At 32.5% G+C, this 12,484-nt stretch overlaps 1 protein-coding gene across 3 annotated transcripts; it reads left to right on the top strand.

Moving 5' to 3' along the window:
* The first annotated feature begins 4,972 nt into the window (after positions 1 to 4,972).
* On the top strand, positions 4,973 to 11,947 carry LOC120073183 (ricin B-like lectin R40G3). 3 transcript variants are annotated; one of them, XR_005480687.1, is made up of 6 exons: positions 4,973 to 5,449; positions 5,576 to 5,698; positions 7,648 to 7,876; positions 9,009 to 9,082; positions 9,168 to 9,245; positions 11,784 to 11,947. XR_005480687.1 is itself a non-coding variant. In XM_039025854.1 (4 exons), coding segments are annotated over exons 1-4 (792 nt in total). In that variant the 5' UTR covers positions 4,973 to 5,011; the 3' UTR covers positions 9,011 to 9,358. The 3 variants fall into 3 exon arrangements, 1 of the variants encoding a protein (XP_038881782.1); XR_005480686.1 differs by lacking the exon at positions 11,784 to 11,947 and having other exon boundaries at positions 9,168 to 9,368; XM_039025854.1 differs by lacking the exon at positions 11,784 to 11,947 and having other exon boundaries at positions 9,009 to 9,358.
* The last annotated feature ends 537 nt before the right edge of the window (positions 11,948 to 12,484 follow it).

Raw genomic sequence — 12,484 nt, 5'->3', positions numbered from 1 at the left:
TAGTGTTAATTCAACACTACACCTCAAAGAATCGCATAACCTCATCCATATGCTCACTATGCACTCCAACGTCAAACATGACCCTCCAACATTTGGACAGCCACCTCATACTTGGCTTGCTACCCGATTGCAAATTACCACATCATGGCTTTCTTCTTTCTTCCATAATTCCTAAGACATGATTTCATCATAGCTCATTAGAAGGCATCACATTACCTACTCTTACTTAAAGTAATTAGGGTTCGGGTTTTACAGTTGTTAACTAGTTTTATGAGCAATACATGAGCAATGTGAGGTTTTAAAACTGGTTTATCACCTAAACATCGTAGGTTAGATCCAAATATAAACATTATACTTGGATAAACACCTAGACTTAGGTTGTTTAATTACTCGAAACAAACTTGAGTAAAAGTATACCCAAACAAATGTTAAACACTTTATTGGAAATTTAATAACGTATATGATATGTTATTAGAACGCTTCAGCAAGAGATTAATAACATATACAATATGTTGTTTTTATCTTTCGTGTCCCTAAGAGTTCACAATTGAGATTCATGCGACACTTTGAGTCACCCTGGAAGTGACCTCCATTTGGAAAGTTTTTACAGAAATCGAGATTATGGTAAATAAGAGAAGTTGTTCACAGTAAAATCAAAAGTGATGTTTTGATTTTGATTCTCATGTCCTAAGAGGTTCACACCGTGAGATTCATACGACACTTTGTGTCACATGAATCAATATCAAGGTGAATGAAGGGAACTTATTCAATGTAAAATCAAATACAATATATTAATTTCAACTCTCACGTTTCTAGAAAGTTCACACCGTGAGATTCATACGACGTTTCGTGTCACCTTGGGAGTGATCTCCATTCGGAAAGTGTTTGTATGGGTCAAGATTAAGGTGAATGGGGGAAGTAGTTTATAGTAAGTGGGTGAAGGATATGTGTCAACACATCCTGTGGTCTCTTCCATTAGTTTTAACCTTGAGATTCCTATGTTGCACCTACTGATTAGCTTTAAGTGGTCCTTGCTAGTCGTTTAATGGCGGCTATCCCCTCGAAGGGTTGTAACGTTGGATTCAGAACAACTCAAACTCCAGAAATGGATAGGATTTCTTAAGTCCATTCCCAACCTTGATTCTCCAAGTAGCATCGTTAGGGTTGAACTCTAAAGTCTGAAAATAAAGGGTTATACTTACAGAATTACTAAGTGTTAGTAGTTTCTGACCGAAAATAGTAGCTAAATGACTATAGGAATTAGAGTTATTTTGGAAATAGTATTTAGTCAAGAATGTTTTGCTTTAGTGAAGGAGTATTTGACTGCCCCTCGATAGTGTAGGAGTAGTATAACATGCAACGGAAGAAATTCAGAATCAATAAGCACTCTAACTAAACATAATTATTTGAGTTTTAAACATGCTACACAAGTAAAGTTCATAAAAGGGTTTGAATAGTGCAATACCTTTGTAGAATTCTCCACTAATTCAGCTGGATCTCCACTTATCTGAGCTTAAAACTTCAAGTAGACCACCATCAAGGTCTTCTGTACTAAACTCAAGAAGGAATGTGGTGCAAACACTTTAATTAAGCTCAATTTTGGATGATATTAAATAGGTTGTCAAGGGTTTACAAAGATACAAACTTTTTGCATAAAAGTTCTGATCTCTCTTTCAAATCTTAACATGCAAGTTTAATATAAAGCCTCAAACCATGCAAAGAGAAGAGAGTGCACATAGGACAACTCCTACTAAGAGTTATCATTGAAGAAGTGAGTGGAACTGGGTGATTTTTCACTTAATCGAGTTTAGTGGATTTTTCCCAAAAAATGTTGGAAAAATCCACTAACTCAATTTTGTATTTTAAAAATGATTTTCTTTTTAAATAAAACAATTTAATTTAAATAATTTAGTTTTAAAAATTGATTCAAAATAATTAATTAAAATAAAACTAAATTTAATTTTAATTTAATTTAATTATTATTAATTCAATATCTTAATATTAAATTAATAAAACACCAATTCCACTAATATAGTTCAATTTCATATTATTAATATTTAAATCATAATTTAAATATTAATTGATTCTCCAATTTCGTTTAATTTTCAATAAAATTAAACATTTCAATTATATTGAATACAATTAATTTAAACCCTAAAAATTGAATTTGAATGTTTCAAATTCACAACCCTAATTTCATCCAAACATACTCAATTTATTAATCCAATTTATGAGCTAGTAGAGGGACCTAATGGACCTATAGATCATGAGTTCCAACGATTTGTAATTAATTGGTTAAACTCTTTAAAACTGAATTAATCACAATTTGTTAACTATCAAGGCACATCATTATAGCTCGATAGTTGCACTCTCCTCATATATTTCTGTCCATTTTAACCATAATTGATAATTCGATTCTTCACTGGTCATTCATATTTATAGTTGGGTCAAAATTATCGTTTTACCCCTGTAAATGCATCTTGTTCCTTAAGTTTCCACTGACCCTCTATTGAACATCTGATTCATAATACCACTTATGACTCATGACCTCTTTACCACGAGAGGGTGGGGCCCCGTTGTTCAAGACCAGGAATCAATACTTAAGAGAACAACCCATATGTTAACCCTAAGGCGGGTAGGAGTGAAGCTATCTATCTGGTCTTATCCCCAAAATGGGAGGCTTATTGAGTATCGTTGTTGGACTACTCTCACCTATGCAGATCAAAGGATAATCTCGAATAAACAAGAGCTCATAGTAAACTCAGGATTAAGATCGAGTTATCCTAGGTTATTTTAGTATGAAATAATCAGTTTTAACAGTAAACGGTCGTTATAAAAAGGAGTGACTATTTCGAGGTCTAGTTTTTATGCAAACTCATTGCATAGGATGCCTCCACTCACATGTCTCTACATAAATGATCTGTGGATCACATCATTTGTATTAGCATATAAAATGGGTCGCACCCAATAATGTTACCAGGATGAGATACCCAATTTCATCCATATATTTATAGACTATTTAGGCTATATACTATAGCTTGATCCTATTTATGTCACTACATAGAGTTAAAGTATTCATACTATAGTCATGAATTTGTTTAATGGATTTTCATAATAGAATGCAATATCAACAACTTTAGTGAATAAAATACTTAATACTATTATATGGATAAATAGAATGTTTAACACGAATTATGAACTGCGAGTTTTTAGGACATCCCAACAGGTATCACTTATTCTAACTCACTATAGTATCGTTGCAAATAAATAACTATTGGTACATTATTACTTTTTGCTAAAATTTGATTGGATTTAGTTGTAATTTACTAATAATAATATGTTTAAAATTTCAGCATGTCGAATTCTTCTAAAATACTCGCTTCTGCTTTAATTAACAGTAATAACAATTCAACATGCAAATTACAGCAAATGGTGATTCAAAACAAGTTTTAACAGGGGATTGTCCTCTATCTCCCAACTCATCTAAAGTTTTGAACAATATAGATGAGAATGCAAAATTCGAACGACAAAGTAAATGTGATTTACTAGTCATCGAAACATGCTTAGTGAAAAACGATAAAAAAGACCTGGATAATAGATTCGGGTGCCGCTAATCATATCTGTATTTTCTCTTAGGAAACAAGTTCCTAGAGACAACTTATAGAAGGCGAAGCGGCCTTTATGGTAGGGGTCGAAGAGGTTGTTTTAGCTAAAGTAGTGGGAGATATGAAGTGATTTATAGGAGATGGGTACATTTTCCTTGAAAATGTTTATTACATTTTACTTGATTTTTATCGTAGTTCGGTCAAATATGCTCTAAACGATATAGATGCACATCTTGCGATTGTGCCCCTACAGGAGCATTACTTATGTTCCTTCGAGTTCACTACCTATACTTATGATTGTGTTCTTTTGGGATCACTGCCTATGTTTGTGTACCTTCGGGGACACTACCTATGCTTATGTCTATGTCTATGTTATGTGCATCTGGACCTAAGTTGGGAAAATCAACAAGTTCACCTAGTTAGCTAATAATGTTATGATATTGACCGAAGGACCCATCAATTGAATAAAATTCAATGTATGTGAATGAAAAGCCTGATCCCCAATAGCAGGGTTACTTATTGAGTGTTATATACTCATGCTTTCTTATATTATGTTTTTCAGGTAAAGACAAGAATAGATGGGTGCATGACAGGAAGAATCTGTGACCGTGTCAAGGGGTCGAATTGTCGCTTCCGCACCTGATATAGTCTTCATGGTTTTCATGTTTTTAGTCCATATGTCTCTTGATTGAAATTTGTAGTTATATTCCTTTTTTTGTTATTGTTGAAGGCAAAGCCGGTTTTCTCTTCTTTCTTTTTTTTTTTGACTCCATTTCCTTCTAACCCCGTCCCTTTGAGTAGTGCTTGACGATAGAAGCAAACGAGTTGGCTATGAAAACTTCTTTCGAGGAATGGGCCAGACCAAGTCGACAGAACCGTACGTGAGATTTTATTTTCATGTTTTAATTTTTATCTTAAGACGGACCTCTGAAAAGTGTTTAATGAACTTATGATTTCGTTCTTTTTAACTTTAATAAAATGTCTCGTCGTTCTTTTATGAGTTTTAATGAACAAACAACTGAAATTCATGTATGCATGTAGTAATATCTTAATAGTGGGCATTAGAAAAGTCGGGTTGTTACATAGATAATGATATTTTGCTATATTTATAAATATGTTGACTCTACCATGTTTGGAAAACTTTCTTGGTGAAATTATTACATTTTAATATAAAACGTGTGCATTTAAATATTGATTCTATTTTCTCTAACCAAATAAAAAAAAAATTGTTTTTATTTGTCAATAGTATTTTAAACATACACGTCTTTTACATACGAAGGGCTGGAATTCTAGAATCTGCGGGGAGAAGATGACACGTGTTACCTTCTTGTTGGTTAAACCTCATTTAAATTCACAGGCGATCGCCGACGTGTTTCTTTCTGAAAAACCCCAAATATCGGAAAAAAATGGCCTTCCCCTTTCATCACCACCACCGCCGTGACAACGACAATGAAGACGGCGAGCCTCGTCATCCTCCACCGGGATACAGGCCGCTGTACTCCGATCCACCGCCGCCACTGGTTTCTCACATCCACCACACGCACTACGGCGATGCGCCACCGCCTCCTCCGCCGTCTTACGATGCCTACCAGTCCAATTTCCCTCCGGAACCGCCGGTTCCCGACTACGGATACTCCTCCGGACCGCCGCCTCCGGTCGTGCACCACCACTCTCACCATTCACACTCACCCACGGTTATTCACCAACACTCTCATCAATCCGATTCTCCCTTCTCCAACAGGCCAACGGTCAAGGTCTACGCCAAAGCAAACCCTAATTTCTCACTCGCCATCCGCGACGGCAAAGTTGTCCTCGTCCCTTCCGATCCCTACGATCCCGCTCAAGTATGATCGATCCGATCCTCAATCGCTTTGATTTTCGCCTTAATTTGTAATTAGAGTAGTTGATTTTGCAATTTCTTCCTTACTTTTTGATAATTTAATGGCGTTGGTGAATCGTGTACGTTTCAGCACTGGTTTAAAGATGAGAAATACAGTACAAGGATTAAAGATGAGGAAGGATGTCCCTGCTTTGCTCTGGTGAACAAGGCCACCGGTCAGGCGCTGAAACATTCCATCGGAGCTACTCATCCGGTAAAATTTTCCCTGATTTTATTGCCGCTTTTTGTCTGCGTTCATCTGGAATTTGGAATTTACAGTGAATGATGGAATGAATATATGAATTTACAGATCTCAGAAAGTGATTTCGATGAATTGGAAGTGCCTTTTAGAATTTTAATTAAATTATTTTAAAATTGTATTTAATTGGTTCTTCAATTTTCTAAATTACAAATTTAGTCTACAATTTTCGATTTTTTTTTCCCTTTCAAATTCACATACATCAAACATAAAATTTAAATACGTATATAATATAACGAATCTATTAATTTTCTCAGAGTTTAGAGATTAACCTTGTTATTTAATCTAGAGTTTAGAGTTTTCAATACTATAATAATATGAATGGATAAAAGAATTTGTAAAGAAAAAGTATCTAATAATGCTGATATGTAATATCAATTTATTTATTATAAAAAAGATTAAAAAAAAAAAAGTATCATAACATAAGTGTTTCAGACACGCTTTTTAAAAAATGCATTTAATATTCTGGCTCTGGTTTTGATATTCTATTTGAAGTGGTTGTAAAATCGGATCGGATTGTATTTGTAGTTTATTTATTTATTAATTTATTAATTTATTTCCTTTAGGTTAAAAGATCTTGTTTGAGAAAACCATTAGTATTCTAGTAAATTCAATAATGAAATTGCTAAAAACAAAAAATCAATAATGAAATGAAAAATGTTCTTGATTAAAATAACTTTAGGTGGAAAAGGAAGTTCATTATATATATATATATATATCTTTTAAAATATAGGTGGGTCATGTATGAGCGTCTGATGTAATTCTCTAGATACTTCTTAGAAGAATTATTTTCTAGGCCCCTAAGGTTAAAAAAAGGTTTAACTTTAATTAAACCTTTACAAACAAAAACTCGGAAGAATTTTAGTCTTAACTAGGAAATATATTTTCTTATATGCTTTGTATATATATTTTTCCATGCATTTATTTTGGGTTGTATTATTAGGAAATATATTTTTCATATTTGCTGTGTATGTTTTTCCAATACTTCTTTTGGGTTGCTGTATTTAGTTTTAACCCAAAAATTAGAAATTAGATTGTATATATATTGATCGCATTCTAATGAAATAGCTTTTCCGATAGTCTTGTAATTTCAAATTTGTAACAATTTAGTCCTAGTGTGTAATAATTTATTTTTAAAATTTATAACAATCTATTTACCATGTAAAAACTCATCATAATTGGTGTCAATTTTTATCATGTAACAACTTGCTATATTTTGTAAAATTGAGAGTAAATTGTGTCATGCTAAAGTTTTATGGGCTAAATTGTTGCTAAATTGTAAGTAAGTAGAGATGCCAAATCATTAGGAACTAAAGTTCAAGAACGGTATAATTACTTCCATGAAAGTTCAAAGACTAGAAATGCTTTTAGCCCATACTGTTTTCCATGAAAGTTACTTGTACTGAGTGTTTGTTTTCGTGTTTGGTCTGAATGCTAGTTTTATATTCTACTATTTGATTTTGTGTGGGTAGGGTTATGATGTTCAAGTTGCCTGGGTTTGGGCATTTTCTGTCATCAAGTTTTATGGTGGCATCCTAGAGATTTCTTGGCAGACAGTTTCTTAAATTTTGGTTCAAGAAAGGTCACAATGGCGAGTAAAAAACCCGAAAACGCTATCAAGCCAAGTTTTGTTTTGGTTGATTATGATTGGTGCCCTTTTTGGTTTGAGCTTTCTCTAAAAACTCAATGAATCTGACCGAGACCGAATGGTTGAACTCGGTTGGATGTTGGTTTTGCATCTTGCAGAACGGACATATTGGTAGGCCCAAAAAATTACCTGTACACCAACCAAACTGAAAGAAAAGGACATTGGACAGTGACATTGTGAAGATGATATCGATTTCGGACTGACTGAGTTTAAAATCAAAACCAACTCATGAATGAATATTGAAAATGAAATGCAGGTTCAGCTGATACATTACGATCCGAATGTGGTGGACGAGTCGGTACTGTGGACACAGAGCAAGGAATTTGGTGAAGGGTATAGAGCAATAAGGATGGTGAATAACATTCACTTGAATGTTGATGCCTTTCATGGCGATAAATTTTCTGGTGGAGTTCATGATGGCACCCACATTGTCCTCTGGAAATGGAAGGAAGGAGAGAACCAACTATGGAAGATCGTTCCCTACTGTGAGTTCTTTCTTCTTTCCCCCTATAATTCGTCTTTGCTAAATGAAGTCTGCTTGCATCAATTATATATTATTCTCTCTCGTTTTTCCTGTGGTAGTGATTCTTGATTTCTGGATCTCAAGCCAAATCATGGATTATATTGCTCGTTCTAGATTTTGGATTCTAAATTTTTTAATTCCATCTTCTTAATCCTTTTTTAATACCTTGTCGATCTCTTATTTAGGATGGATTTCATCTAGATCATTAAAGGGACGTTAAGATGAGTAGAGTTGTTTAGTCACAAGGCCATAATGTATGGAGTTGATAAATTATGAAATTGATCTTTTAGTCGTGTGGACCCATGAACTTCTTGTCTAATCAAGGACTTCTTCACCCCTCCCAATTCATACTCCTTGGGCAAAACATGTCTTGACGATCTGTTTTTGGCTCATTTGTTATTTATATATTTTTCAAACTTCTTTTCTAGAATGGCAACGGGATATGTACTCTCGATTGATCAAGAAGTCAGAGGTTCAAATTTCTCGTTCGCAAATCATTCTCTCTAGTTTTTCTTTTTGTTAGTGAATTTTGATTTCTGGATCTCAAGCCAAATCAAGGATTATATTTGCCCGTTCTAGATTTTTTTTATTCTAAATTTGTGAGAAATCCTTCTTCCTAATTGTTTAATGCCCCTATTAATCTCTTATTTGTGGCAAGGAGTGGAATTGTTTACTTTGAAGAGTTGTTAAATTTAGTAAGTTACATCGTGAGGCCCAGTTTAGGGAGTTTAGGGAGTTAATATGCTATGAAATTGATGTTTGTGAAACGTGGCCAAAACAAGGAGTTTCTCACTCCTCCCAAATCCTACTCCTTAGGCCAACCAAAGAAGGAGTTTATCTAGTTGTTCTTTATATAATTTTCTAACTTCTATCCTAGAATGCCAACATGATTATACCTAAACTGATATATATATCCTTGATCGACCAAGAAGTCATAGGTTCGAATCTCTTATTCTCATATTTGTATCTTAGATATAATAACTTGAAACGTTGTTTGTACTTTCTCATATTGAGATCGGATGTTAAAATTTTGAAACCTATATAAAAATCAACAACTAATGGTTCCTCTCTTCCTTGGTGGTGCTTTCAAACAGGAGGATGTGATGAAATAAAGGAGGCTTCTATGCTATGCTATGCAATGGAATGTAATGTGATGTTGAGAATAAAGGTATTCTCTTGGTTTTGAGAAAACCATATTTATACTTCATGACAATTTCAAGTGTGGGGTATCAATATATTTGGCTTTTGCTTAGCTTTAGCAACTAGCATGGATTTGGATGGATTGATCAACTCTTTTACTTTGCTTTGTGAATCCAACTCTCAATCCCCAGGTATTTTTATCCCACATTCCCTTTATTTCAACCATGTTATTGTAAAAATATGTATCTTCTTGTGTTCTAATGATAGTGATGTTATGCCCCTATCCTATTTGAGTACTTTGATCTTTTGAGATTTTACTTTATTGCCAAATGCTTAAATTAGTTGATAACTTCTTTTTTATAAGCATGTGTGAGGATTTGAAATTCTGACTTTTCGTTTGAGAATATAATGTTTTTAATTTGTTGTGGTATGCAAAAATCAACCTGAAATTAGGTGACAACGAAACTATATGGCATGATATACAATTTGTTAGGAATGTATATAAATTTTTAAAAATTTAGCGAAAGTGAGTTTAGCTCCATGGTGATTGGCATGATCTTCTTCTCTAGAAGTTAGAGGTTTGATCTTCCATCTCTCTCAAACACATGTTTACATTAATTGAGTGAGATCAAAGATATTTTGGATAAAGCATGTTTAGTTTGTGTAATTACTTTCAACAATTTTACGCCACTATAAGGCAATTATCCACAAACATTTAATTTACATTAGTTAGTTTATTTTATTATGTCAAATTATTAAAATGAATAAAAGCAATTAGATTTTAATTTAATTTTTATTTATTAGTAAACTTTTAGTTATGGAGATAGGAATGTTAAAAACGAACGTCAAGTTCCATGTATGCGATACTTTACTGATTCATCCTTGAAACTTCGGTTTTTATTTCGATTATTATCATAGGTTTCTAAGTTAATTAATACCAAATTCCGGTAATATAAACTTCTTCCATGAAAGATTTTTGCCATCATAATCATATGTATTACTTAAGTCGGATTTTTCATTGATTAGGACCCTATAACAATATGCAAATAATGTGTGTAAATCTAGAAGGTTCATATTGTCATGACGTAATCATCATGTCTATTGTTAATTAATCCCATTTTCATGTTTTGAACTACAAATAAAGATTTTTTTTGTCAAATCGTATGGTTTAAATTTCTCTATCTTTAATGATACTAAGAAAAATAGAGGATCTTTTTTAGTATTGACTGAAGTACGGTACCCTCTCAATTCAAACTAGCTTTATATATATCCTTTTTCCATATAAGTAAATCCTATACTAATATTAAAGGTATGTTAATATAGGAAACAACAAACAGATGTATTTTCATAACTATCATAATGTTGAACTTTTTTTTTTCCTCAATAGACAAGAATTAGAACTTAGTTAATTGGGAAGTTGCGACTTAATTTACCTAAAATCAATCAATTTGAACTCAATTTTTTCCTTTTAATCTAAGGACTGCCCCTCAATTAATTAATTCTCCTCTCTAATTCATTCATTTATTGAATTCAATGAAGTTTGTAAAACTATGAAATTTAAATAACAAATAATGTAGATGCGTATAGTTGTTGGTTTGTTGGTGGATTTCAAGAAAATGGAAGTAAGCTTGCCTAATAAGGATTAAGTGGAACAGAATTGACTAGGTGATAGAGTTGTGAAAATACCTGTTTCATCCATATTTGTGACTTGAGCTCCCCTTCCAATGGTCAATAAACCAAAACGGCAACAACATAGACATACTGTAGGGAGATTGAGGCAATGGATGAGTGGTGTCGGAAGTGTGTAAAAGAGAGGAGAGAGAGAGAGAGGAGACTTTCGTTTTTTTTAATTATTATTTTTCCTTTTGAATTTCCATGTCAGCATTAAATATAATAAAAACAATCCTATTGAGTAGCAAATAGTAAAACTAATGCCCTAAGGACGTTTTAAACCTATTTCTAAAAAATTTTAGGGATAAAAAGGATACGTTTTAAAAATTCAGTGACCAAATGCATATTATCTTTGGAGTTTTTGATGAGGAACATGGGAAATGATTTTTCAAGTATATAATGTTCGAGGTTTTTGCTTTTTTTTTTTCTTTCCAAAAAAAAAAAATTAAACTGTAAAATTCTTTCCCAACTGTTTAAAATATTCCAAAACCAAAAGAAATTAAATCCATATAGTATTAGTATCATAAGTTCTTATTTCCAATTACATTAATTAAAATTCCCAATGAACTAGAAAGTAATAGAGAAGAAGGCAAATTTTGGGATCAATTAAAAGCCGAAGAAAAATGAGGAAACTCTTCAACCTAATGTGGGTTTCATTAGCTTTATTCCCCTTTTTATTTTCTTTGCCATAGTAAAAAGAAAAAAAAAATAAAACCAATAATATATGTTGCTGAATGAGCATTTTGACCATTCACATCATTTTTTAAATTAATAGCGAAACTAAATTAAATTTGGAATCTAATTAAAAACCTACATGTATCTTAAATTAAAATTGAAAGTAAAAGTTATTTAGTCATGATCGTTGGATCGAAGAAACTAATTTGATATAATTTGATGTTTAGTCCAAATTCGATTGAGCATATTTATACTTTGAGAATTTAGCGGAACACTTCTAGATGATTTTTGGTCAACAAACCTCATATATTTGCTTCTTTTATTTGTTTCCTCTTTCATGTAATTTTCAACTCTCATTTAATGCATGAAATATGCTTGTGCAGTAATTGGTCAACAAACATCCCACATACCGTTGGTCGTTCGACGAATGACATGTGATGAACACCAATGGCTAGAGGCTAGCATTGGTCATTCATGTGACGAAGAAGATTACTTGGGGGAGGTTGTGTGACGTGGTTCAACACAACCTTTTTTTTTAACCAACACAACTATTATATATAATATGTACCCTTAACCTAAAATAGGATTTACCTATAATGTCAGTTTTAAAACGATATTATAGTCTCATTAAATATACCTATAATGTCGGTTTTAAACTGACATTAACGATCCATTTTTTTTTTCTTTCTAAAACTGATATTGTTCATATGTGCCTTTTTAATTTAACTGACATTAAAGGCCTAATTTCTTCTAGTGTCCAATAATAAAACGAAATTTAGCAAAACTCTTCTAGGTGATTTATATGGTCAACAAATCCTATACTTTTGTTTCTTTTATTTGTTTCCTCTTTCATATAATTTTCTACTCTCATTTAATGCATGAAATTAATATGCTTGTGCTTTGTTGTTTTTGGCAAGTAATTGATTCTTCTTCCTCTTTAAATTTCAACAAGAAAGTAGATTTTACTTTGTTATTGTATGTCTAAGTTAAATAATCAAAGTGAGAGAAACGTATATTTTTGTTGACCTACAATATTAATTTCTAGGTGTATTAGAAAAAGTTATTTGTTGTAATTAAAAATGAG

This window comes from Benincasa hispida, chromosome 3 (genome assembly GCF_009727055.1).
Source record: "Benincasa hispida cultivar B227 chromosome 3, ASM972705v1, whole genome shotgun sequence".
Lineage (NCBI taxonomy): Eukaryota > Viridiplantae > Streptophyta > Magnoliopsida > Cucurbitales > Cucurbitaceae > Benincasa > Benincasa hispida.
This window is presented reverse-complemented; position numbering and strand designations above follow the sequence as displayed.

Excerpts from the sequence above, each read along its gene's own strand:
- LOC120073183 (XM_039025854.1), top strand. The coding sequence starts at position 5,012 with ATGGCCTTCCCCTTTCATCACCACCACCGCCGTGACAACGACAATGAA. Across the intron at positions 5,450-5,575 it reads ATCCCTACGATCCCGCTCAA|CACTGGTTTAAAGATGAGAA; the intron begins GTATGATCGATC and ends TGTACGTTTCAG. Across the intron at positions 5,699-7,647 it reads CCATCGGAGCTACTCATCCG|GTTCAGCTGATACATTACGA; the intron begins GTAAAATTTTCC and ends AATGAAATGCAG.